This window comes from Haliotis asinina, chromosome 2 (assembly GCF_037392515.1).
Source record: "Haliotis asinina isolate JCU_RB_2024 chromosome 2, JCU_Hal_asi_v2, whole genome shotgun sequence".
Lineage (NCBI taxonomy): Eukaryota > Metazoa > Mollusca > Gastropoda > Lepetellida > Haliotidae > Haliotis > Haliotis asinina.
This window is the reverse complement of record NC_090281.1, coordinates 85,533,441-85,558,801: the sequence shown is the minus strand read 5'-3', so window position 1 is coordinate 85,558,801 and position 25,361 is coordinate 85,533,441. Positions and strand designations below refer to the sequence as shown.

General features: G+C 38.5%; 2 protein-coding genes across 2 annotated transcripts; both read left to right on the top strand.

Annotated features, from left to right (window-relative positions):
• Window positions 1-885: 885 nt before the first annotated feature.
• On the top strand, window positions 886-24,743 carry LOC137274487 (phosphopentomutase-like). Its single transcript, XM_067807695.1, has 18 exons — window positions 886-1,044; window positions 8,845-8,944; window positions 9,748-9,815; window positions 10,585-10,673; window positions 11,836-11,920; window positions 12,647-12,754; window positions 14,214-14,383; window positions 14,602-14,725; window positions 14,950-15,015; window positions 15,411-15,508; window positions 16,504-16,598; window positions 17,181-17,263; window positions 18,237-18,330; window positions 19,099-19,228; window positions 19,427-19,529; window positions 20,476-20,565; window positions 21,802-21,935; window positions 22,245-24,743. The coding sequence occupies exons 1-18, from the start codon at window positions 976-978 to the stop codon at window positions 22,351-22,353; spliced, it is 1,815 nt and encodes a 604-aa protein (XP_067663796.1). The 5' UTR covers window positions 886-975; the 3' UTR covers window positions 22,354-24,743.
• Window positions 1,277-5,338, top strand: LOC137274486 (uncharacterized). The gene is made up of 3 exons (XM_067807694.1): window positions 1,277-1,727; window positions 2,242-2,340; window positions 3,145-5,338. Exons 1-3 carry the CDS (start codon window positions 1,619-1,621, stop codon window positions 4,884-4,886), a joined length of 1,950 nt encoding a protein of 649 aa, XP_067663795.1. The 5' UTR covers window positions 1,277-1,618; the 3' UTR covers window positions 4,887-5,338.
• Window positions 24,744-25,361: the final 618 nt, after the last annotated feature.

The window sequence follows — 25,361 nt, the reverse complement described above, 5'->3', positions numbered from 1 at the left end:
CATATTTCTCAGTCTTATGCTGAGAGTTCCGAGTGGCCAGCCAAGTATCCATCAAGTCAGTTTATATTTTTTTAACCTTTCATTTCAAGTGAATGCATTTAGATATGTTTAACATTCGTTAAGAAAATAACTTAAACCATGAAAAACTATTGTTATTTGTTTTCACTCTCATCATCAATGTGCGGCCATAAAAGCCATTTGTCACATTTTACAAAGATATAGTTCTACTGTCAGATGGGCACGTAAGCTCGGTCTGGTGCTAACGGCTGTTGTTTATGAACAATATTAACAATGTTCTGTCCTTGGGTAATGTATGCCAATATTTATACGAATTAATTAGAACCGATACAGATTAGAGACGCTTTCACATTTTGTACAGTAAATTAGTCTCTATCCAAAGACTGTGAGTGAATGCCTTTATACAAGTCACATGTTTCTCATTTGGATGATTTTGAATTATTTACAGGTCACACCGTCGTGCGCTCTTTAGATTCCTATCAGAAGTTTCGTCGCACACTGACTCGTTTCAGTCATTTTCAGTAAATGACACCTACTACATTCAGACAAAAGCGCTCCCTTTCCCTTTCAACACGCGATAACATGTGGGAACAAGGTAAAACATGCACGTTCCTCGACCAATGCTTTACAGTTGACAATGTGTCGCCAGCTACCGTAAACTGGTACTTAGAGTCGTGTGTCAATCTTGAGTCGTAAACTAAAATAACTGTCTCTCTAATATAATAACTATTATGACAAAGAAATAATTACTAAGCAAACAGTGCAAGTTTCAAAAAGACCGATTTATGGATAGAAAGTGTAAAGCTGGAAGTGCGTGGAATCGGCCTTGACCTTGACATTCGTAGGCGACCTTCGTGTGTTCTCTCTAGTCCTGTTCTGTTTCTGATGAAAGTTTTCTCTTTGGTTGAATCACTTGTACGCTGTTGTCTGCGTGGCAGTAGGTAGAAACACTTCAAAATGGAGGATTTGAAAACTGGAAGTGCAGACATTGACGCAAAGGTGGAGGAATGGATGCGGTGGGATAAGGTAAGACTGATACATACTCGTGTGATCCTCCGTGGAATACCTAATCATGTTTTGACATGGTGTTTATTATTTACGGAGCACACTGAACCTCACTTTCCTTTGTTAGCGGGGTCGTCTGCATACAACAAAATACGCGCGCTGTCGTTGTGGTACTTGCCACGCAGTTCTGTCTTTCGCATAATAATATCCAGATTTGACCTTTGATGACCTGGATAGACTTGGAAATGACTCCGCCGGAAGTAGACCGGCGACGGAAACAGACATTTTCAGCAGAAACCCAAAGAATTTCTGTACCAGCTATTCTATCAGGACCAGTTACGTTTCGAGCGTATATATTTGGATTTGCTGACACAGTCAGAAAACATTGGACATACTAATCGGATGTAGAAACACATGTTGTTTCCATCATCTGTTTAGATGAATATGAGGCTTTTCTTAGACCAATGTGCATAGAATATGGTGATGCTTGTGAGGGAGCTTTGAGAGATTGAAAATCTGTATTGAGTTTTTGGCAGATCAGTATTTGAAAGATAATGCTACTGATGTAAAGATACTGATATAAGAGATAGGAACAATGGACAATTCCAGTGGAAACAACGAAAGCCTTGGAGAGAGGAGAACTGTTATCTACAGCTTTAAAGAACAACCATTCAAATCACCAGAAGATCTACTGGAAATAGTTGGTATGTATGTTTGAACCCAAATGGTTGATAAATGTTCACATTGCACTGGTCAATGTATAATTTGTATTCTGTACTTGACTTGCTTATTCAGTAATGCATTACATAATATAAAGAAAGGTAGTCCTAGGACTGTTGAACATGTTCAAGGTTCCTTCTGTTGTGCTGTGATTTAAATACTATTACTATAGGAAAAAATATAAAAATATAATATATTTTTGTTTGGCACTCTGTATTTCAAAAATATTAAAAAGTAGATTCTGGTAGAATTTTCCCAGCAAAGAGAGTCATGGTGCATGACAGAATTTAAGTAAAATTCTGGATGAAATATAAGCATCTGTATCTCACTGTATACTGATCATGCTGGTATCAGATAATATGTGAGTCTAAAATATGATGCAATATCTGTCTGTTAGCCATAAAGCTTGATTCAAGGTACTGATGGTAATAATCATATTTGCAATGAAACACTGTCCTAATTTTCAGAGGTTACAAAGAAAAATCAATTTTCTTTCAGCAAATCCTGATCTTCAGAGAGTGAGCACAAAACCACCTTACCGCCCTAAAGCAGGAGAGGTATACGTCTACCACCATGAACAGACATACATGGATAAAAGTAAGATATCAAATACAAAATTTTGTTCATATTTCAACACCACACTCAGAAATATTCCAACTATATGGCACCAACCTGTATGTAATTGAGTGTTGACAAAACAATCTAGTGATTGACATACACAATGATGAATACATGACAACGACATGTTTTATGAATAACAACTTCATTTTTATTCTTTACACAACATTTCAAAGCTTATTCTTGTTCCTTCATGTTGAATGCCTTCCATTCACTTGATTAAGGAGCGAGAATTAGCTCTGAAATGAAGCTCTGTAGAGCTGGATAGATAGGGGAATGAGTAAGTGAGTGAGTGAGTGAGTGAATATTGTTGATATACCGCTTTAAGCAGTATTCCATCAATATCACAGTGAGGGACACAAGATATGAGCTTCACACATGTTATAGTGGGGAATGAAACTTGGGTCTTCAAGTGACCATTTAACCCACTAGGCTACACTTATGAAATACATGTAATGCTATTTTAGTATTTTCTTCAAAGCTAAGACATTAGCTTAATGGTACACTCTTGTAGAGTGAAAACCTCTTTATGCTATCACAAAATTATAGCCCCAGACAGTAGCAACACTGTATTGATTATGTACATGGTGATTCAGAGATATTGAGAGACAATACTTTGTATCAATGTTTTGAGAAAACATTATTTACGACAATGTGTCTAGGAATGGTACTGCACCAGTAAACATTTGTAATCTTATAATGCCCCACAGGAAGCTTAATTCAAACTTAAAGGTCATGCAGTTCACCAAAATACAAATAATGCTAATGTGCTTTATGTTGCAGAAACATGGGTCTATGATGGCTATCGATGGAGAAACAATGGCAAAAAGAAATACCCCAAGCCTTCACCCATGTTTGAGAAAGTGTATTTTACCATTGACTGTGCAGATGCAGATAGTGTTGACTTCCGCCGTTGTGTCTATATCCCGCTCAACAAGGAACTGAAATACATGGTCGTTCAATACTTTGGTGCTGCCTCGTCCTCTTCCTTGTTTTCTTCTGTTGAAAGAAGTCGCCCCTCAAGTCGATCTACCTTACCCAGGTTGGAGTATTTGGAATCTGTGGACAGTGGTAATTCTCTACTTGGTGACCAGATGAATCTTTCTTCATTCACAGCTAGAGATGAAGGAAATGTTATATCTCAGATAGTCGAGATGTCTCTCCCATCCACATCTGGAATAGTTCAGAAATCAACAGTACCAGTAAGCCTCATTCCAAGTAACAACTGTTCCAGTGTCAAAGACTCAAGTGATGCTGAAATGGACGCATGGATAGGAAACGATGGCGGCAACAGGTTCAGATTTAGCCAGAAGACATTCACAGAGATTATGAAAATATGTTTTGAAATGAGGAATAACGATTATTTTTGGTCATTCAGCTCAGCTCCAGAAGTTATTCTGATATTTGGGAGCTGTGACCTGTGTTCCGACCTCAATGACCTCTTGTTGACACAGGATGACACCATACAGTGTTTGTCCTATAGCACATCACCATGTCTTGACGGATTTTTCATTTCAGTCTTATCGCTTCACCACCCAAAGTTTATTCTCATGGAATCAAACAGTCCACCTGTTATCCCTCTTGTGTTCATGATCCACCAGAATAAGTCTTCTCTGTCTCATACAAATCTCTTCAATCTCATGATGGAACATCTTCCAGCATTGAAGGTCAAAGCTAGTGAGCCATGTCTTGCAATTATTCTTGACAACGATCCAAACATTATGGCTGCAGTTGAGAAATACCTCCCAAATGTCATCACCCTTCTGTCTCTTTCTTTCATCAGACAGGAGGCTCAGTGCTGGCTGACTAAGAACATGCATTCTAAAAGAACTGACCGTTACTTGGCTGATTTGGAGGATCTGATGAAAGTTACCTCCAAGTCAGAATTTGAATCACTTCTCCAGAGTCTTAAGCACAACTGCAGTAGATCCTGGCTGAATTTCTTTGATAGCCAACTCAAGAATGACATAATCAACCATTGCAACAACTGGATTCAGATTAGAAACAAGGTCATTCACAAGGATGTCCTTGAGGAAAACCAATGCTCTCCGTTGGAACAAGTGTTGTATGACCTTGAACTCTGTCATGAGGCAACCATGGATATCTTAATCCAAGCTTTGTATTTCCTTCACTTGTTTATCAAGAAAGAGCTTCAGAGAGGCAAAAATGGATTTGGCTTGTACAGGCTTCATGAAAGTCATATTTCAGAGTTTGGACATTCAGTCATGGTGAACTGTCCATTTGTGGGTCAACCTTCAGAAATAGTTAAGCTGGTTATGAGTAGGAAATTAGCAAGTGAAAGTAAGACGAAGTACAGTGACGCCACCTGTGAGGTTCATGAAGGGGAGATAATGCCAATCAAGGAGGAGCCAGCAGAGGGAGAAGATACAAGTTATCTTGTTTTCTGTGATGGAGATATGGTCACTGGAAATGAAATCAATGAAAAAGATGGTGACAATTTTCTGAGTGATAAATTTAGAGGTCAACGAAAAAGGAAATACCCATCTGATGATGTTGGGAACTGATGTAGTGTCATGAAGAAACATTCTTTTTCACAGTATAAACTATAAATTCCCCAAATCCCAGTGATATCACCTTGTGATCTGTGTTGTATACTTTCTCCTTGAAACGAAAACAAAACAGACTTTCAGAATTTATATAGTAAAAGTTAAAGGTGTAGGTAACATGTATGGCAGGAATGAACATAATGAACACTGGGACTGGGAGCATTTCTGTGCTCAGGGTCAACTTCGGATTCTGCCTTAGCTTCAGCCAGGACAGTGAGCATGGTGTTGGATATTGTGCATGTCCTCTTGTTGCTGGTCAGATGGGTACTCATGTGTCCTTACAGCCTTGCTTTGGTGTCCTGTAAGTAATGCATATACCTTTAAGAACAGTCATACAAGATTTACGTTTCTCTATGAGGTTTTGTATATTCTAAGTATGTAAAATGACAATAAAATGTTTTTATCCTCCACATGTTGTTAGGAATAAATTATTTTACCATGCTAATGCATGGCCATAATTCATAGCTGACAATATTTCCAAAGAGAAAACCTGATTGCAATTGAGTCATATCTGGCTACAAGAAGACAGTGTGATTACAAGGACCACTGTTTGGTATTAAATTGTTGCAAAAGGATCACATGGTCCTCTATAGTAGTTACAAATGTTATTAACAAACCTGTTCATCACTGCAGGTGAGTTGCTCTTCCACGTTAGCCTGGAATAGTTGCATGGCCGCCTTAGCGTACAGGGAGTGATTGGTTTTGCCTCTTATTCCACTTGCTTCACACAATCATCCCTCGGCTTCAACCCTCAGGTTACGGGTTTTAAATCTCAAAAAAACCCTTAGACTTCTTTTCTCCTACGCTAACAGCTAGCCTTTTATAGCTACAGAAGTAGTAAGAGTATGAAGACGAGCACATTCTCACAAAATCTGATATAATGGTGAATAGCTCCAGTGAAGTTATCTTAATGAAATGGAGATAGCTAAAAATAAGTCAGTGTGCCTAGAGGCAGCAAGAGTTGTATACTCCCAAGGGACTTGAGATTGATAATACAATGGGCTGTTGGGATAGACATCCAATGATCGAGGGAAATATATGTGAGTGCCTTGAACAAGCACTAGCTGCCTGGATATGTGAGCTATATAAATATCCTATAATGATAACTTCTACATAGGATAACCAATTAAGGATGTCATAATAGAAGTTGCTCATGGGGGCATGGGTTGAGGTAGCCTCCTCGTTTGTTTTCCTTTCCTGAGCCCAAAGGTACATCAATCCATGGGCCCCAAGAGAACAATGAACCACATATTTATCTCACCGAACACCTCTATATTAATTTTGAACTGTTTTAAGCATGGGTATCAGATCATACTCTTCAGCCAACCTTTGTGAAGCAAACGAATCGAATCTTGCATCTTGCTGTTTTTCCCCGAAGGTATTGTTTTAGCAACATTTCCACGGTATAATTCCCCTTTTTAATATTCACTGGGACTACCTTTATTCATTGGAATGCGAGGCATATCTTTTCATATCTTTTCGTAGCCATCGCTAGATTTTGCAGACAACACAAGAAAAACAGATTTAGAGTTATCCCCCTTCCATACATTTGCATTAGCTTAACAACATTTCATGTGCTGCAGTGTTATTTTAGATAAAAAAGTACTACCACAAATTACCGAATGAGTTGCCAGTAGCAGTGGGGTACATTGCAGTGTACCTCACTTTTGAGTGGGGTACATTAAAATAATAGAAGAGCGCATAGCCAGTCAGAAGAAGAGATTTGTATGTGAACTAACATAATGGAGAATATACTACTTGTGTTACCAAAGAGAGTTATCAAGAGTCAGGTTACACAATGTATTAGTTCATGTCTTTCTTTTACTTTTAGAGCTTAACTTGAACTTCCTGTGTTACATTCCCATGACAGAATGAAAAATTACACCTATTAACTTGTTTGTGAATAAATGATTGTTCCATCCACCTGAGAGTTTTTGTCTTTTGTGTGATATGTATTGATGACTATTTGAGTCAATATGGCCATTACTGATGTTTTTTTTTTAAACCCTGTTTGCAGTTTTCCGCCTGCATGCCACAATTCATTCTGGTTTTGAGGGATGTGTAAGATAAAAATTCTGTGTCCAGCCCTGTAACATCTGATGCATGAGAACCAAGGCTGAGAACTCTGGGAGCTCTAACTGCAGGCCTGTGAAATTTCACACAGAAGATAGAGAGAGGGAAAATGGAGTTTTAGTCTGCAAGTTGATTAACACCAGTTTCTGCTTAATTCCTTTTAAATTGAAAAGTAGCCCCAGTTGTTGGGATAGAGAACTTTGATAATGGGCTATTTTCAGGATTGTTACCCATTTGCTGAATTTAGAATGGGAGACAACCCTTGTATCATATGTAAACTTCAAAATTTTTAATGTGCTATTTTTAATTCTAATTTCTAAAGTGCAAAATGGCCCATGGCCCAAGCCTTTCGCAATCCCTGGAGCCCCTGTGAGTTTTAGATTCAGATTCAGAAGAAATATAGACTTGCTTCATTTAGGCCTTAATCATGGCAGGAAAGGATGCGTTGAAAGGAAAGTAGAGTGGTTCAGGGACTGTGAGACTATCCTATTCATTGGTCGCCCTGTCATTACTAAATCTTGTCAAGAATCTGAAAATGGAAGTTCCCAAACTGAATTGATCTCACGTGACTGCTGCTGACATGTGAAAAATAACTAATGAGTCAGTTTACTTTTACGTCACTTTTAGCAACATTCCGGCGGTACCATGGCAGGGGACACCAGAAATGGGCTACACACCTTGTACCCATGTGGGGAGTTAAAATGGGATTTTTGCTACCCCACTGCCCTGAAATATTACTAAGACACTTAAAGTTATGTTAGTAACTTTATTTGATCTATGAGTGAGCTTGTAGGTTAGTTTGTTGCAATGCAGATGTAGTCCATATTCAAGTTATATCACAGTTGAAGGACTACGATACAATGGAAACTATCCAGACAGCAACACTGACATTGCTGATACACCTTAGTATCTGCCTTCAGCTATGCATTTACATTTGTTATCCTCCACTACACGTTTAGCACAAAGTGGGGATATAGTATTAGTCTCCGTCCGTCCATCCATCCATCTGTACAACATGGAATAAGTAAAGAACTGTTGCCTGCATTCTTTTCATATTTGGTACCTAGGTTCTTCACAGTATGCTGGTTATGTTTGGTGACCTTGACCTTCATTTCAAGGTCACAAAGGGACTTTAACATTTTACCCTTCTCAGCGAGATATCACAAGAACCGGTTGCTGGATTTTTTTTCATATTTGACACCAAGCTTTACCTATGGATGGCATAGGGCCCAGTTGATTTTGGTAACTTTCCCATCATTTTCAAGGTTTCATGAACACTTTGAAGGTTTCAACATGTTCACCTAAATGTTTAGCATGTCAGCAAGATATCTCAAGAACAGGTTGCTGGATTTTCTTCATATTTGACACCTTGCTTCATATACTGATGGTGTAGAGCTCAGTAAATTTTGGTGACCTTCGTGTCATTTTCAAGGTCATTGTGACACTTTCAAGGTTTCAGCATAAAGCTTGATTTGATAATTTGCAGCGGGGGATTATGTCACCTTAGTGACAATACTTGTTGAATCTTGTGTTGCATCCAGACCCTCATTAATGTCTCATAACATTGATTTATGAAAATAATCTTTGAAAATTGTCACAGTTGAGCTCCTGGTAGCTTAAATGTTTTGGCAGCTGCAGGCAAGGCTTAACAGAACCTTGTCTTTAGCACTGATACTCTGATGTAAAATAGCATGGTAAGCTGTAATTGAAAAGGTTTTGTGTTTGACTGCCAACATTTTCTTCTAAAACTTAAAGTTTGAATAACATCCTGATGTGATTATTGAATATGACAGAAAATAACTGAACAGGTGCTTCTATTAGTACTTAAGTATTTTTTTTGTAGAATGAGGATAATCGTGAAGAGATCCGAAAACTGGCTGTGGCGAAGAATGTTGATGAGTTAAAGAAACGCCTGCTTCAGAGAATGGAGTTTGGCACAGCAGGTTTGTAAAATTGTTAAAGTGCAGATATGACGTGTAAATTTGAAACTGTTAAAAAGCATATGTAGGAGGCATATACCATCAACTGAAGAAGATCAGTAGTCATGTAAAAGGCAGATCAAAATGGGCAGAGCAGACATGATCTTGTGCAGAGGACTTGAAAACATGTGCAGAGCAAATATAAACATAAGCAGAGCAAACATGAATGTAGGCAGAACAGACTTGAACATCGATAGAGCAGATGTGATAATGTGTAGGGCAGACGTGAACATAGCCAGAACAGACTTGAACATCGATAGAGCAGATGTGAAAATGAGTAGGGCAGACGTGAACATAGGCAGAACAGACTTGAAGATCAGTAGAGCAGATGTGATAATGGGTAGAGCAGATGTGAACATAGCCAGAACAGACTTGAACATCGATAGAGCAGATGTGATAATGGGTAGGGCAGATGTGAACATAGGCAGAGCAGACATGAACATGAGCAGAGCAGGCATGAAAATGGGGTAGCTGAAATCAGTGATGATTCTGAATTTGAACTACAATTTATGTGTGTTAAATTTTGATCAATTAATTGTTTTTTTCAGTTTGAAACTTATCTGAAAATGTTTTATGTATGTTTTTAGTGTGTCAAGATGATAGGCATGATGAAACATGCTGGGGAGATGGGAACAACAAGGCATCTGTATATTACTGGTGGTAGACATTGGTTAGCTGGGATGTAAGAACTTTTTGAACCTGTTGCATTTGGTAGTAAACAACAAAGACTACATGTGACCAAAGACCATATTCCTTCCATATTTTAGGCCTTCGTGCCCGGATGGGAGCTGGCTACTCTATGATGAATGATCTCACGATCATCCAAGCTACACAAGTAGGTCTTGTCATTCAAATATTCCATTAAGAAACAACTTGAATTGAGTCTACAGTAGTATTATTTTAAAGTCCCTTCCTTCTTAAGCAGATCAGTTGTTGATGTCTGTAGTAGTTTACATTGTGTTGACCTATGTCTGTTTTATGTGCACTAGCCACTTGTTTCTCGATAGGTAATTTTTACGTAATGTTTTATAAAATACAGTGGAAGCTGTCTAAACTGGCATTCATCAGGATTGAAGAAATAATCCGGTTTAGACAGCATGCTGGATTGTAGAATGGTAGTACAAGTATACCCATACTGAACTAAGATTAACTTATCTTTGTCGTTAACCATGTAGTTTCAACTCAAGGATTAACTAGTGACAATACACATCCGTCCTACTCCTCGCCACATGACGGATTGAACAGTGCTGTTTACTGTATAAACACACATTCAGACATGTCATTTCTGAGATCCGTAATTGACAGCTGCCACATTGCTGAGTTTTTAAATGATGGTAAATGTAATAGCCACAGACAGGACTGGAATTTAATGCCGATATTGACAGCTTGGTGAATTGGACTGCTGCTGGTTTTGACAGTTTCCACTGTGTGTGTTTTTGAAAATATCAAAATGGTCACTGTCACTGTTGTTTGGTGAAAACAACCCTCAGGTAATTTACTGCTTGTCGAAAACAATTTTAGTTTTTTCTGTGAAGACAGGCTAGTGGATTTTAAACTGTTATTCACAGTGAATCATGTCATAATTTTGGAATCATCTTCATCAGGGTCTAGTGAAGTACCTTGTAGCGACAGATCCAGATGCCAGGAAGAATGGTCTGGTAGTGGGATATGATGCCAGGTACAACAGCCAGAGGTCAGTAACAACCAACATCCCTGAGTATATCAATGATTCATTTGGTTTGATTGGCATAGTAGAAGATTGTTAATAGGAACAGTGGGGTAGCCTTATGGTCAAAGCGTTCACTCGTCTGGCAAAGATGCAGGTTCAGTTCCCCACATACTCAAAAAACGTGAACCCCAGGCGCCTAATCTCCCACTCAGCCATCATGCCTGTAACAAAAAGTAGAAGTCTGACAATGGTAGTGCAGATCATGTACCCTTGTACAAATGTAAATTGTCACTGTTCCCATGGCCTAAAAGTTGTGAACACACCATTCCCGAGGAAGTGGTCGATTGTAACATATGTTATGTTTGGAATTATTTTTCTCAATTAAGCACGGATTCTCATACTTTTGGAGTGCTTGAATCTTATGATGTCTCATGGTGGGAATCAAACCCAGACTCACAGAGTCTAACATTGAATCATCAGTCCCCAATAGTTTGCATGTTCATATCAAGGATAGTACACCTTACATAACATCTTACAGAGGATTTATCATTTCTGCCTGCCAAGGTATACAAACAGTAGTATAGGGAAGGGGGGGTTTAAGACACACTGAAAAAATAATTGATACAATCAGAGGAAAAAATACAATGAAGAGGTTCAGTACACTTCTTGTCTTCCTTCTTACAATCGGGTCATTTGTCCATTACCATTGCTTTGAGTGACAAAAAGGAAGTACCACATGTCGCAAGCCCAATAAATTGCAAATGCAAAACAAGACCAAGTTGGACAAAGAACTTGGAGATATTACTAGAAAAGTGTCCCCATTTCTTCCTTTCCGACAAAGAGAAACAAACCCTGGAGCAATCAGGACACACTTTCTACAGCAGTACCAGATCCCTCAACAGTTTTGTGAACTGTATTTGCTGTGCTGTCACCCATTCTTCGAAAACGGCAAATTAGTCGAAATGGTTTGCCTCTACCTACCAATTTCAACCTGGAGCGGGCAAACTCCTTATTTTATGATTATTTTTCAGTGGGTCTTAAAAGCACCTTTCCATATATTTCTCAAGTAGTGTAAAAACAGCATAGCAAATATAACTCAACTCATTCCAGGAACAATCATCGTGTGATCACTGAGAAAACTATTGTAAGTGGATGTAAAACTCACTTTACTCTTCTGTTATCCCAGGTGGAGTGAGCTGGTAGCAACTATATGTATTAATGAAGGTGTGCCGGTTTACAAGTACTCTAAGATCTGCCCTACTCCATATGTGGTGAGTCTCCTGTGTTCAGAAAGTTGAGCATTTACCTCCCTGAATATTTTGTTGCTTCTCTGTACAAGCATGGTTAGCTCAGGAGTCATGAAGATCCAGGTTATAACTGGTCTTCAGCTACCCATGCTTGTCATAAGAGGTGACTGGATTGTCTGTTCCAGACTTTATTATTTACATAAGAAAAGAAATGTCTGTAGTTCTGTAGTTCTGACATTTGGTGCTAAAAACATATGAAACAGAATTTATTTGAACATTCGTGCTAAAAATGTAGTAGAAATAGTTTGAAGTCTTAGTTTCATCTTGTTTATGTGTACATGTAAGAAAACTGCCTGCATGGTGTAGTGGTTAGAGCGTCCGCCCAGAGAGCAGAAGTTCATGGGTTCGATTCCTGGCCATGTCAAACCAAAAGATGTTAAAATATGGCACTTGTTGGTCCCTGTCTGGCGCTCGGCATTAATGGGTTCAACGAGAACTGGTTGACAGTACGATGTGTCTGAGTGGCATATTCCTGCATTCCTGAGCTGGCACTATAATACCAGCTTAATTCTTGGCTATTACAAGCAGCCATACATACACACACATATGTCGTCATATGAGCCGAATATTTTCATGTAGAATGTTAAGCAGCATCTCACCTCACCTCTCCTCACCATGGTGTATATGAGGCAGTAATGTGATGTAAGTATCCACAAGAACCCTTCTAACTGTGTGTTCCTATACATCAAGCCGTATGCTGTGGTGCACTATGGAGCGTCCTGTGGGATCATGATCACTGCCTCACACAACCCGAAGGAAGACAACGGCTACAAAGTATACTGGAAAAATGGAGCTCAGGTAACTCGCTCAGTGAACACATAACAAACTGGCTATACACGGAGTGGTCAGGTATCAGGTGAGGGTTGCAGGTAACAGACTGGCTATACATGGGGTGGTCAGATAACAGGTGAGGTTTACAGGTAACAGACTGGCCATACATGGATGGGTCAGGTAACAGGTGAAGTTTGCAGGTAATTAGCAAGGTTTATCGGACTGGGTTTATAGGCTCATCATATTAGGTTAACAGGTTACAGACAGGGTTTTCAAGTAACAGTTTGGGTTTATGGACAGTGGGCAAAATAGTTTCCAAATTTTGCTGGCCAATTGGGTTTGCTATGCCTGAAAGTTACTAGCCCACAAAATAATTCATTCGCCCCACATTTTAATGGAGAAACTAAGCCAAAGATTACTAAAAGGTGAAATGCCATCAAAAGCAAATAGATATTTACAAAATGACCCCATGGACATTCACTAGCCAGTTCAACTAGTGGAGATTTACTGGACTGGCTGAATTTTTACTAGCCACAGGCAAGCTGGCCAGTGGCTATTTTGCTCACTGTTCACTGTAACAGACTGGGATTACAGGCACATCGGACGAGGTTAACAAGTATCAGATTGGGCTTATGAGTTTACCTTTAACTATTTATGTATATACAGCTTTTAAGATTTGCTAATATCATTGTGATATTGTCTGGAGACCTAAATTACCAAATAAGGCAAGACCAAGTTTATTTGTTGGGTTTTTAATATTTTTGTCCTCACAAAACCTAAAGGCAGGAGGGGAAAAAAATAAAAATATAATCACCAGTCAGTGTAATATTCTCACTAAATACTCGAAGTATTTTACTTTTGGCAATTTATGAAGTGTATATTTGGCAAAATACAATCTTCTAAGAAATGTTGTGTTCTAAGAAATGTTGTGTATATATACATACATGTTTATTTTTAAAATATTTTAGATTTAATTTTATATATTTTTTTTCTTATTCTTAAAAAAAATATGACAGGTGGATTCATAAGACAAGAAATAAAATTGGTCTGGCCTAAATAGTGTCTTGTCCTGTCTTTGGTAGTGTAAAGGGTATAACACTGTTTGACTGTACCTAGCACAGCAAGGACACTAGACAATGTTTTGAACTCAAGGTGAAGCAGTCTGTTTAATTGTTTTCTTCATGATATTCTTGAATGTTAATGTGCTCTTGTGGCCTAGACATTGAAGCTATCACAATTAGTGTTCACTGGACTTGTTTGTGATTGTGCATTCACTTCATTTCCAATTAAACTGTTCCAAGATAGTCGGCACCTAGCCATTGTTGTCATGCAGGTACTCACACTTATGGGTTTCATCAGACTGGTAGACTTCTTCAGACTTCACTTGTACTTTTCTTCATGAACTGACATGCCATGACCCTAAGATCTGAAATACTGTCCAAAGCGTCATAAGTCCAACTCACTCAGTCTTGAACTTTTCTTGTAGATCATTTCTCCGATCGACAAAGGTATTGCCACATCCATCACTGAACATCTTGAGCCTTTCTCAACATCCTGGGATACATCTTGTGTTGCTAACAGCAAGCTATTGAAGGATCCCTATGATGAGATATATGATCTGTACAACAAAGATCTGCATCATCTGTGTCATTTCAGGTAATCCTATGTAACTAAGACAGCGATCACATTAGTCTCCTCTTATGACAAGTATTTTCCAGAAAAACAATCCTAAACCAGATCGTCAAGGGTACAGTGCACATGCGTGAAGATAGCGATAGTGCAATAATGTTGACCAAGACAAAGGTCGCCTTAGCATTAAGATCGCTGAGTACACCCAGAACATTAGACCTTTATATTGAATACCTTCTGTTTAGAGAACAGAATCAGTCCTCCAAAGTGACCTTCACCTATACTGCCATGCATGGTGTTGGATACAAGTTCACATCTGAGTCTCTGAAGAAGTTCGGCTTTCCTCCTCCTGTACCAGTTAAAGAACAGGTATTTGTTTTAATTGAATTCAGGATATAAATGACTTGGTTTCTTCCTCATTGCTCGTCAGATTTTGTATGCTACAAATTGACATATTTGTGGCTGCGTGATGATCTTGTTGATGTATTGTAATCAGTATGAAGTTAATTTTATAATGGATATGATGATATCATGTCGTGATTGTCAATGTTGGGTCTGACATATTTTCACCAGTGAGGTTGTATTTCCTATAGGTGGAGCCAGATCCAGAGTTTCCCACAGTGAAATACCCCAACCCAGAGGAGGGCAAGGGAGCCTTGGTTAGTACACGGATCTTTAATCACAGAACCCTCTGTATATGCTCCTGCAGCATCAATATGTCTCGACTTTGAATATCAAGTTTTAACAGCTGGTACAAGTACAACACAAAGATGAGTTCAGTAAGGGTTCCACTACTCTTCTGAACTATGAATACACAATGCCATATTGAAAGTGGTCTAATGTAAAAAAAAGTTACATTTGGGATTACACATTCTCTAAAAAGTACAGATTGAAGTACGTGTTTGGTGGAATCCCATCCGTGAATCAAATCCAAATCTTAATTGCCAGCTCAGAAAGTCAGTGATCTAATCCACTCAGCCACTGAGCTAAGCTTGAAAAATCTGAATCACTAAAGCTTCATGGTATGCTTCACTGATGTCTGTTGATGTTTCAGACATTATCAATGCAGACAGCAGATGCCAATGGAAGTGTCGTTATCCTTGCCAATGACCCTGATGCAGACCGACTGGCAATAGCTGAGAAACAGCCTAGGTAGGTGGTGAATAACATAGATATTGAACTGTGGTATAACTGGAATACTGCTGACTGGGGCAGTTTGAGCCATTTTCAGTTACTGTTTGATCACCATTCTAGAAGTTGATAATGAATAACAAGGCCTGCAACTTAGGATAACATTTTGATTACTGCACATCATGATGTGTTTATGTAGATGATTCTTGCACAGTTGTTCTACACAAAAAAGAAGAACTGGTTAGCCACAAAGTTTCACTTATTTACTGAGGCTTTTCTCCTCATGATATATACTGAGACTTGTGGTCTCACCTTTGGAGAGTGAGTTCATCAAAAACTATTTCTGTTTACCATGCAGAAGATGGGTACCTGGTGATAAAAAGTCTGTGCCTCACAGGCAGCATAGGTTGTCCGGGATAAAAATGTGCATTGTGTTTCATAACTTTAGAGCTGTGTGTGAAATAAGTGCTGGTCCACTTGCTCATTCCTAGTAAATTTCTGGTTGGACCAGTATCTCACCACAGGCACAGGCCCGGACTGACTATTGAATTTTCATGGCGTCATTATTTAAATATATGACTCTCTTTGACATGTTATCATGTATGACTTGTTAACTTGTAATACACATTTGAGCCATGGAAGATTATGGCCTTATAAATGATGGTATTTTACTTTTTTGTAATATATTGCTTTGTTTCTACATTCTGATTTGGGGGCTAGTGAATATTTTGTGGGCTGTTAATTTTCAGGCATAGCTAGCGTGATTGGCTAGCAAAATTGGGAAACCTGTTAATGTGGAGTTCAGGGATATATATATGTTCTTATCTTTATGTGTGGAATACAGTTGACTTGTTATTTGTCTATATGATTAGGTGGAGTAAACATGTACTTTGTATTAATGATAATAAATGAAAATGGTAATATAGTTAGCTGAAGATTTTGTAAGAATCAGTGTATTTTCAGAGTTGGATTACTTTGTGTACAGATTTATTGTAAGTAGGAGAGATGTGTTTCAGTGGTGAGTGGAGGATCTTCACAGGGAATGAGATTGGGGCCCTGTTGGGGTGGTGGAGTCTCTTTGCCTTCAGAAAAAGTCATCCAGATGTCCAAAGTAAGTAATCGTCAAAAGTGAGGTGTGTACTGATGGATTTGGTCATGTTTAGCAATGATATAATCACGATGATCACAGGAGGCTTGTGACTTTCTTGTCCTGGCTTTTGTGGTGGTGTAGCCAAGTGGTTAAAGTGTTCTCTCACCATGCTTAAGACGTGGGTTTGATTCCTTGTATGGTAATGTGTGAAGTGCATTTCTGATGTCAACTCTCTGTGTTATAAACAATCCTGCTCACTCCTTGGAGCTGTGAATTCACATAACAATGAGTCCCTGGGTTGATTGTTACTGACGTAGTTACTCAGTTCTTGCGAACCTTGAAGATTTGGGCTACAACTGTTCTTCAGTAAAACCCATGCCTGTCAAAAGAGGCAATGAACGGGATTTGGTGGTAAGACCAGCTGACTGGGTTGACACGTCATCATATCCCAATTGCGTAGATCAGTTTTGATGAGTGGACTTTCTGGCTCAGATATGAATATTAACAGACCATCACCTTATAGCTTGTATATTGCTGGGTGTGGCATTCAACAACAACCAAACCAATCTTACTGTCAGCTCTAACTATGGTTTATCATTTCAGATAGTGATATTTGTATGGTGGCAAGTACAGTTTCCTCCAAAATCCTGCAGACCATCGCAAGAAAAGAGGGGTGTATCTTTGATGTAGGTTAACTCTCACACACTGATGTAGATTAACTCTCACTGATGTAGGTTAACTCACTAACACTGTGATGCTTGTTATTTCTCACTGATGTAGGTTAACTCGCTCTTTTTATGGTGTAGGTTAACTGACTTTTTCACTCTAGGTTAATCGACTCACTATGTGGTGCAGGTTTACTCACTTTCTTTGTGATGAAGTTGTAGGTTAACTGAGTGTCTAGCTGTTATGGGGTAAGTGACCCTTTCACTGTTGTAGGTTAGCCCACGCACTTTGTGATGTAGGTTTACTCACCCTCTCACCAGTGATCGAAATAACGGCCTGCCCGTCTGCCCGGGGGCCGGTAAATTTTGAGTTGGGCTGCCTGGAAATTCTCTCCACCAGCCTGATTGTCTGGCTGAAATTTTTAAGGGTGGCCTACTTTCAGTTCGCTATCAGGATGACCAGTCCATTTTAATTGTCATGTCATATTTTGATTTAAGAAAGATGAATGAAAGCTACGACAATATTCCATAATTATACATGGACAACTCTTCAGCCAGTGAAGAAAGCAATAGGACACTAAAACTAGCTGGCTTAATAAGCTATGCTATGATTGGATGTCTGTAGTCACATGGTTCAATAAGAACCAATCAAAGAGAGGGTTACTGAAAGGTGGGCATTCAACTCTCAAGATAGGTAGGCAACATTTATGGGCCACCAGCCCGGCTGTCAGGTTGAGTTGAAAAATTATTTCAATCACTGCCTCTCACTGTTGCAAGCAAACTGACCTTCACTGTTGTAGGTTAACTGACCCTCTCACAGGTTAATCAAATCACTTTTTGGTGTAGGTTAACCAACCTTTTCACTTTTGTAGGTATGCTCACTTTCTTTGTCATGTAGGTTAATTTCCTGTGTTAATACAGCACATTTATACTCCCTAACTGATGTAACAAGATGACTGATGACCTGTTGACTCAGTTGGAACTTTGCCTGCAGGAAACCTTGACAGGATTCAAGTGGATTGCCAACAAGGCCTGTGAAAGACAGAATGATGGGAAACATGTTATCTTTGCATTCGAAGAGGCCATCGGTAAGTCACACTTAACGTCCATTCCTGTCATTTGACATTTTTTTCAGACAACTTGTTACGTTGTTTGATCAGATTAAGCTTTCCTTGTAAATTGTAATTCATGTGAGTGTTAACATGATCAGTCCCTCTCCAAACTCCCTACCCTCTCTGGGGAGGTGGTTTAGCCCACTGGCATTCACTCATCACACCCAAGATCCAGGTTCAATTTCCCATAGGTTACAATGTTTGAGGACGATTTCTGGCTTCCCCTGTAGTGATATTGCTGGAATTTTGCTGAAAACGGTATAAAACTAAACTCACTTATTTTGGGTTTACGTGTGTATTGGACAAGTTTAATTTTGCATGTGGTACAGGTTCAAAGTGTTTGTCGTATTGGTTTTATGTGTGGTGCACTGATTTTGTGTGTGTTGCACTGGTTTGGTGTGTGCTCAACTCTTTTGTGTGTGTGTTGTATTGGTTCAGTATGTATTGTGCTGGTTTTGTGTGTGGTGTATTGCTTCTGTATGAGTTGTACTGGTTTTGTGGGTTTTTTTGCATTGGTTTTGTATGTGTTATACTTATTTTGTATGTGTTGTACTGGTTTTGCATGTGTTGTATTGGTTTTGTATCTGTTGCACTGGTTTTATGTGTGTTGTACTTATTCCTAATGTACTGTTTTTTATTTGTGTGTGGGTTGTACTGGTTGTGTATGAGCTGTACTGGTTTTGTGTGTATGTTTTTGTATATTGATTGTATTTGTGTGTATATTTTGTTGCATTTGTTGTGCAGGGTTCATGTGTGGCACGAAGGTTCTGGACAAGGATGGGGTCAGTGCTGCAGCAGTGTCTGCAGAGATGGCAACATACCTCTATAACAACAACTCAACTCTGGCTGAAAAACTGGGAGAGATATTCAACGAGTAGGTTATATATGTAGCCTGGATATCATATTAAGAATTGATTTTATGCAAAATATAGATAACTCACCTGCCTACAACAGAAGTGCTTAATGAGTGTCTTGTCAAAACTATGTTGGCAGTCTCTCTGGAAACTTGAACTGTGCTGAAAATATGTCTAATTACTCCAGATCTACCCAACCGTTCATATTCTAATTTCAGATATGGTTATCACCTGTCTCGAAACTCCTACTTCCTGTGCTATGACCCAGCTATCACCGCCAAAATGTTCCAGAATCTCCGTAACTTTGATGGTCCAGGAAAGGTAGTTATGTTCTTCATATGGAGAGAGATCATGAACATCTTGGTTATAACTGGTCTTCAGCAACCCTTGTCATAAGAGCCGACTAATGGAATGGGTGGCCATGCTCGTTGACTTTGCTGACACATATCTTCATGTCCCATTTGCACTGATTGATGCTCATGCTGTTGACCACTGGATTTGTTACCCAAAGTCCATTATAGATTATGTAGATGGAATATTGCTGAGTGAGTAGTTAAACATCAAACAATATGTCATGGGGGACAGTGAGCCCTTATGCCCCATAATCTAAATTAGTATGTGAATCACATTATTACTTCAAATGGGCAACGTTACTTTGAATATTGCCGAATCGCAATATCTGTCAAGAAAGACTTACTTTTGCTTGATAATCAAAATATATGCATAAGTTTATATGAAGTTTCTCGAAAGTTTCTCAGATATTCTTGCATCAGGAACTGTGTCAAACATAGGGCTCACATTTTATTAATATTCACAAAGTCTGTTTATAAACTTAATTATCTCATTTCTGAATGAACTTTGAAAACCATTGTCAGAATTTGGCAAAGTACTTCACATGTACAATGGTTTTGTTTGGATCTTAATGTGTTTCATATAGTTAGTGTTAGAATTAAAGATTTTGGTATCGTGATACATATGTCAATACCAGTACTAGTATAAGCGTTTAAGTTTTCCAATACACTGCACTTTCTTTTGCATAGCAGGGCATTGCTGAATAGCATTGCCATGATTAGTCTTTATGATTTCTAGTTGATGATATTTGGAACAATGTTTTAGATGTTACTTTTGCTTTGTAGCTTCACTTGATGACTTACCATACAGCACAGCATTGTGAAAATAACTCACAAGCATAATAGCCAAATTTGGAAATATTATGTATATTATTTAATTTATGTATATTATTTAATTCACACTGGTATATTTTCAGTATCCATCAAGCTGTGGCCCATATAAGATCAAATATGTTCGAGACCTAACAGGCAAGGGATACGACAACAGCCGACCAGACAATGTTCCAGTGAGTATACCTCAGAAATATAACAGGAAGTTCTTGCTCTTGTAAGCAACCATGAAGATCTGGGTTGGAACTGATCTTCAGCAACCCCTGCTTGTCACACGAGTGGAACTGAGCTTCAGCAACCCCTGCTTGTCACAAGAGTGGAACTGAGCTTCAGCAACCCCTGCTTGTCACAAGAGTGGAACTGAGCTTCAGCAACCCCTGCTTGTCACAAGAGTGGAACTGATCTTCAGCAACCCCTGCTTGTGACAAGAGTGGAACTGACCTTCAGCAACCCCTGCTTGTGACAAGAGTGGAACTGACCTTCAGCAACCCCTGCTTGTCACAAGAGTGGAATTGGTCCTCAGCAACCCCCCTGCTTAACAAAAGTGGCAACTAATGGGAGCAGGTGGTCAGGCTTGCTGACTTTGTTGACACAAGTCATTGATCCCCAGTACTGTAGATTGTTCATCACTGGATTTTCTGGTCCAGACCCTGATTATGTACAGACTGCTGCCATATAGCTGGAATATTGCTGAGTGTAGCATAAAACAACAAACACAATTTCTTGTAGGGTCTGCTCCAGTCATCAATCCTTCAAGCCTTCCTTCCTTGCAGAGTGAGTTTGGTTTAACTCTTCGGAGAGTATTTCAGTCATATCATTGTGGGTCAGCTTTACGTCAAAGAAACCTAGGTAGACAATGAGAGCAAATACAGGATACGTGCCCAAACTCAGAGTTTTCTGACACAAGGAGGAGTGAGGAAACAACAGGAAGCAGGTGGTCAGGGTGTCTAAAGTACCAATGTTTGTTTGGATCCCAATCGGTTTGATTTCAGTCATCTGTTTTTTCTCACATTAAGGGGCAGTGGAAGTACTCTGTAGGTTCAGCATCCCCTTGTCATATTGGAGACCTTGCATTCCCTGTTTCAGGTGTCCCCATAGTGATATTGATAATTTTACATGGCTAAAAGAATATGATAGCTTTGAGATATATTTTGGATTTCATTCTCTCGATGACATATTCCAGTACTTTTTACTGATTGAATTTCACAGTACTGGACTATCTATTTTACTGAAAAGTGTAATCCGAAATATAACATATCGGGATGTGAATTGAGGTGGAGGGTTGAGTTCCAAGCTACTGGAATCTACTTTCCTGAGAATAATCCCAAATATACCACATGTTATATTTGATCACTTTCTAAATGGCAATGTGTATTTGTCAGCTTTGCATGATAAATCTCAGTGACTTCCAGATTCTACCAACAAGCAAGTCGTCTGAGATGATCACCTTCACATTTGAAAATGGTTGTGTGGCCACTCTACGGACAAGTGGCACCGAACCCAAAATCAAGTACTACACTGAGCACAAACCGGACCCTACTACAGGGTAGGTCATTTAGCTTAGGGTAGTGGGGTATGATAAATGTTTGTCATCATGTTGAAGACTCAGGTTGGAACAGTTTAAATTGGGACTAGTTTAACTCTGATTTTCAAGTTATTACTGACATTTGTTGTCTGAATTCAGTGACTTTGAACTGACTATTGGCATCTGAACAGATTTTGATGTATTCATGCTTAAGCTGTACAGTCAAGGTCAGATGACAGATGCATGGATTTAGTTCAGACTTCAGCAGTTGCTCTCTATCATGATAACCTCATTAACGCAATGATTGTCAAATGTGACCTTGACCTTCAGAATGGACCGGGATGCAGCAGAACAGGAGCTGAACGATATGGTACACTGTATTGAGACTCATTTCTTCCAACCAGAGACTTTTGGGCTGACTCCACGACCTACCAGCTAAACAATGTCACATCCTGCAGGTGCATGCAACTTTCACCAACCCATTCCATGACACAGATATAAGCCCCCTTCTTTTTGTAGTGTCACTCTGTTTATTTTTCGTTAAGACTTCCTTGAATAAGAATGGACAAAATTTTAAGTATGAAAGTTTTATGAATGTCAACTTCTTAAGTATCACAAACACAATGTTTTGGAGTTTATCCTTACTCATTCTTTCACCTGATGAAGGAATAGGGATATCCTCAGAAACATCATGTTTATCATAATAAGAAATAGACATACATAAACACTCTTTCCTTTATGTGTATCACTTCTAAGTGCCATTTGAAAACTTGACGTAAATTTGTTTAGATAAATGCGTACTTTGTGGTGGGGAACAAATTTGTTTGGGTTAGCTGATCTCATGGCAATATTATGATTGCCCTTTTGTTTGAAGTTCAGGGTGCTATATCTTTTTATAATTACGTGATGATTAACTTGAACGTTTAAGCATTTTTTTTTTTTTTTGAGTTAGGAGAATCAGTTGTCATGTTGATATACATAAGGGGTACACTTCTTAGGCGAGGGAATAAAGTTTTTGTTGACTTTAGGCAGCCTGGCTTTATATGCAAGTGGAGTAGTCCTATAATTGCTTGTTTTGTTTTTGTCTGGATGATGGAATTATTGCCTAACATTTTGAAATACACAGATATGGTTAATCTGATGAGTTATTTGCAGATAGCCTGACCTATCCGATGTTTTTGAAAGTGGGGATACATCATTATAACTTTGATTATGGTTTTAAAAAAGTTGAAATATTTTTTTTTCGGTGTATATGAGACATGACCTAACTTATTGCAGACTGGATGTATGTTTTGATGACCATTTTATACTTAGAGGTAAACATTTCAAGATGTGTCTCTTGAAAGAAATATGTAACAGTTTCCAGGAAGCTGAGAGTGGCTGACTATTCATTGGTCAGGATAATGATAGTTATAAAATGTTAGTGCTATAAGAATACGGTGTGTGGAATTTTGAGCTATGTGCTCCCAATTATTATTGTTGTTGTTGTTATTTGTAAAGTGCAAAACATAAACTATGGATAAATAACATGTGTTGAAGATTTATGACTGTAAATTCAATAATCTGTCTCATCTGTTAGTGGCAACAACGGCAGACACTTACAGACTCACTCAATTGCCCAGCATGGAAGATTTAGAACACGGACAAGAAACAATGGACTTACAAGGCGTTTTGACCTAGTTTGAGGACATATTAATAAATGGTCTTATTAAACCAGGCTGAAGTTATAAAGATCAGAAGGCTTTTTTCGAGGTATGTATTAAACATACCATTTTGACTGATTTTAAGTGTCAAGTTAGGAGTCAGCTTATCTATGAGGTCAGCTTATCTATGGTGATATACGGTAGTGCTATTTCCTTTGTTGGTATAGATATAAAGATACAAAGGTTGGATGTTCATTATATAATTTTTTCATCAATTTATCAAAATCTTAGACCTTGGAGCACCCTGAATAATTCAGGGTATTTTAATTGATAGAGTGGTAGTTATTGCCTTGGATGATGAGTTGGATGCCCTGACAAATGTCTTACCAGGTTGATCAGTGTAAATTGTACTCAGTGGGGATGTAGGATTGGTCTTTACCAACTCAAAGGGCGACTAACAGGGTTTGATGGTCAGACTTGCTGACTTGTGATGAATATCATCATGTCCCAGATGCATGGAGCAATGCTCATAATGTCAATCACTGGATTGTCTGGTCCTGACCTGATTATTTACTTACTGTTGGCATATTGCTGGAATGCCTCTGAATGCAGCATTTAGAAACAAATTGTAAGGATTAGGTGAGTATCTGAGCGAAAAGGCGAAATACAAAATTATTCTCCACATATATTCCTGTACCTCAATACCAAAATGGCCTCATTTTTGTTCTTGGCGTATTTGTTGGCGTCCCATGTTGATATCATGCAATACCAAATCAAAGTGTTTCATTACCTTTGTCTTATGTTGTGAAAGCATTAATAACTTACATAGAACAAAATATGTAATTGCAACATCCTTGATATTATGAAGGGACATGGGATGATGTGTTTAAGAGCAAATACCTTTTTAGAACTAGACAAGTAATTTCCTTTTTGTCCCACAGAATGTTCTTGGTTACAAACAATGGAGCAGTGATATATATTGTTATATATATAATAAATACAACATATAAATCATGAGGGCTGGTTTTGTAAAAAATCATCTTGAAACAACTGTTTTGCAATGTACTAAACTAATGTCCTTTGATGTGTGTATCGATCAATAACAGTATTTGACTTAACATATCTTTACATGTTTACATGTTATTATGTGAGATAACAAAGGAAAATAAACTGATGTAAATACTGACCATTTTGTTGGTGACCTCCCTGATGGTGACACTGACAATTTTGCCTCATGAAAGGATCCAGTCAAACATTAATTTTGTGAGGGCCATCATCAAATTCATTTATTGTAAATGACAGAGAGGTCAACATTAAGTCAAGTCAGTTAATTGCCAAGTTCCAGGATGTGCCATATTTTCCACCATTATTGTTTTTGCTACTGGTGTTTGGATGTCGTTTGTTATTGTCATTGCATGTACAAATTTTGTTTCTTACTCCTGTGCAATTGGCTGAAAAGGTTGCTCAGCAGACATTCCAAAGCACTATACCAATTTTCACACTTGGAAATTTCATAAATTCATGAGACACCAGGACAGCTTTAATGGACTTAAGTTTATACAAATATTTTCTATTCCTTTGAAAGATCTTGAATGTATTCAATATTAACCAGATGAATTTTGCTTGATGTCACCACAACATTCTCAACTGCACCCCATCTGGATGTCAGCTGATCTAAACTTTTGTTAATAGTAGAAATGTGACGTCCATACTGCCCCATTTGGTTTTCTTTAATCACAGATTTAATATCAAAATAAAGATAGAGAAGATATATAGCCCGAACATAAACAGTCATCAAACTGTT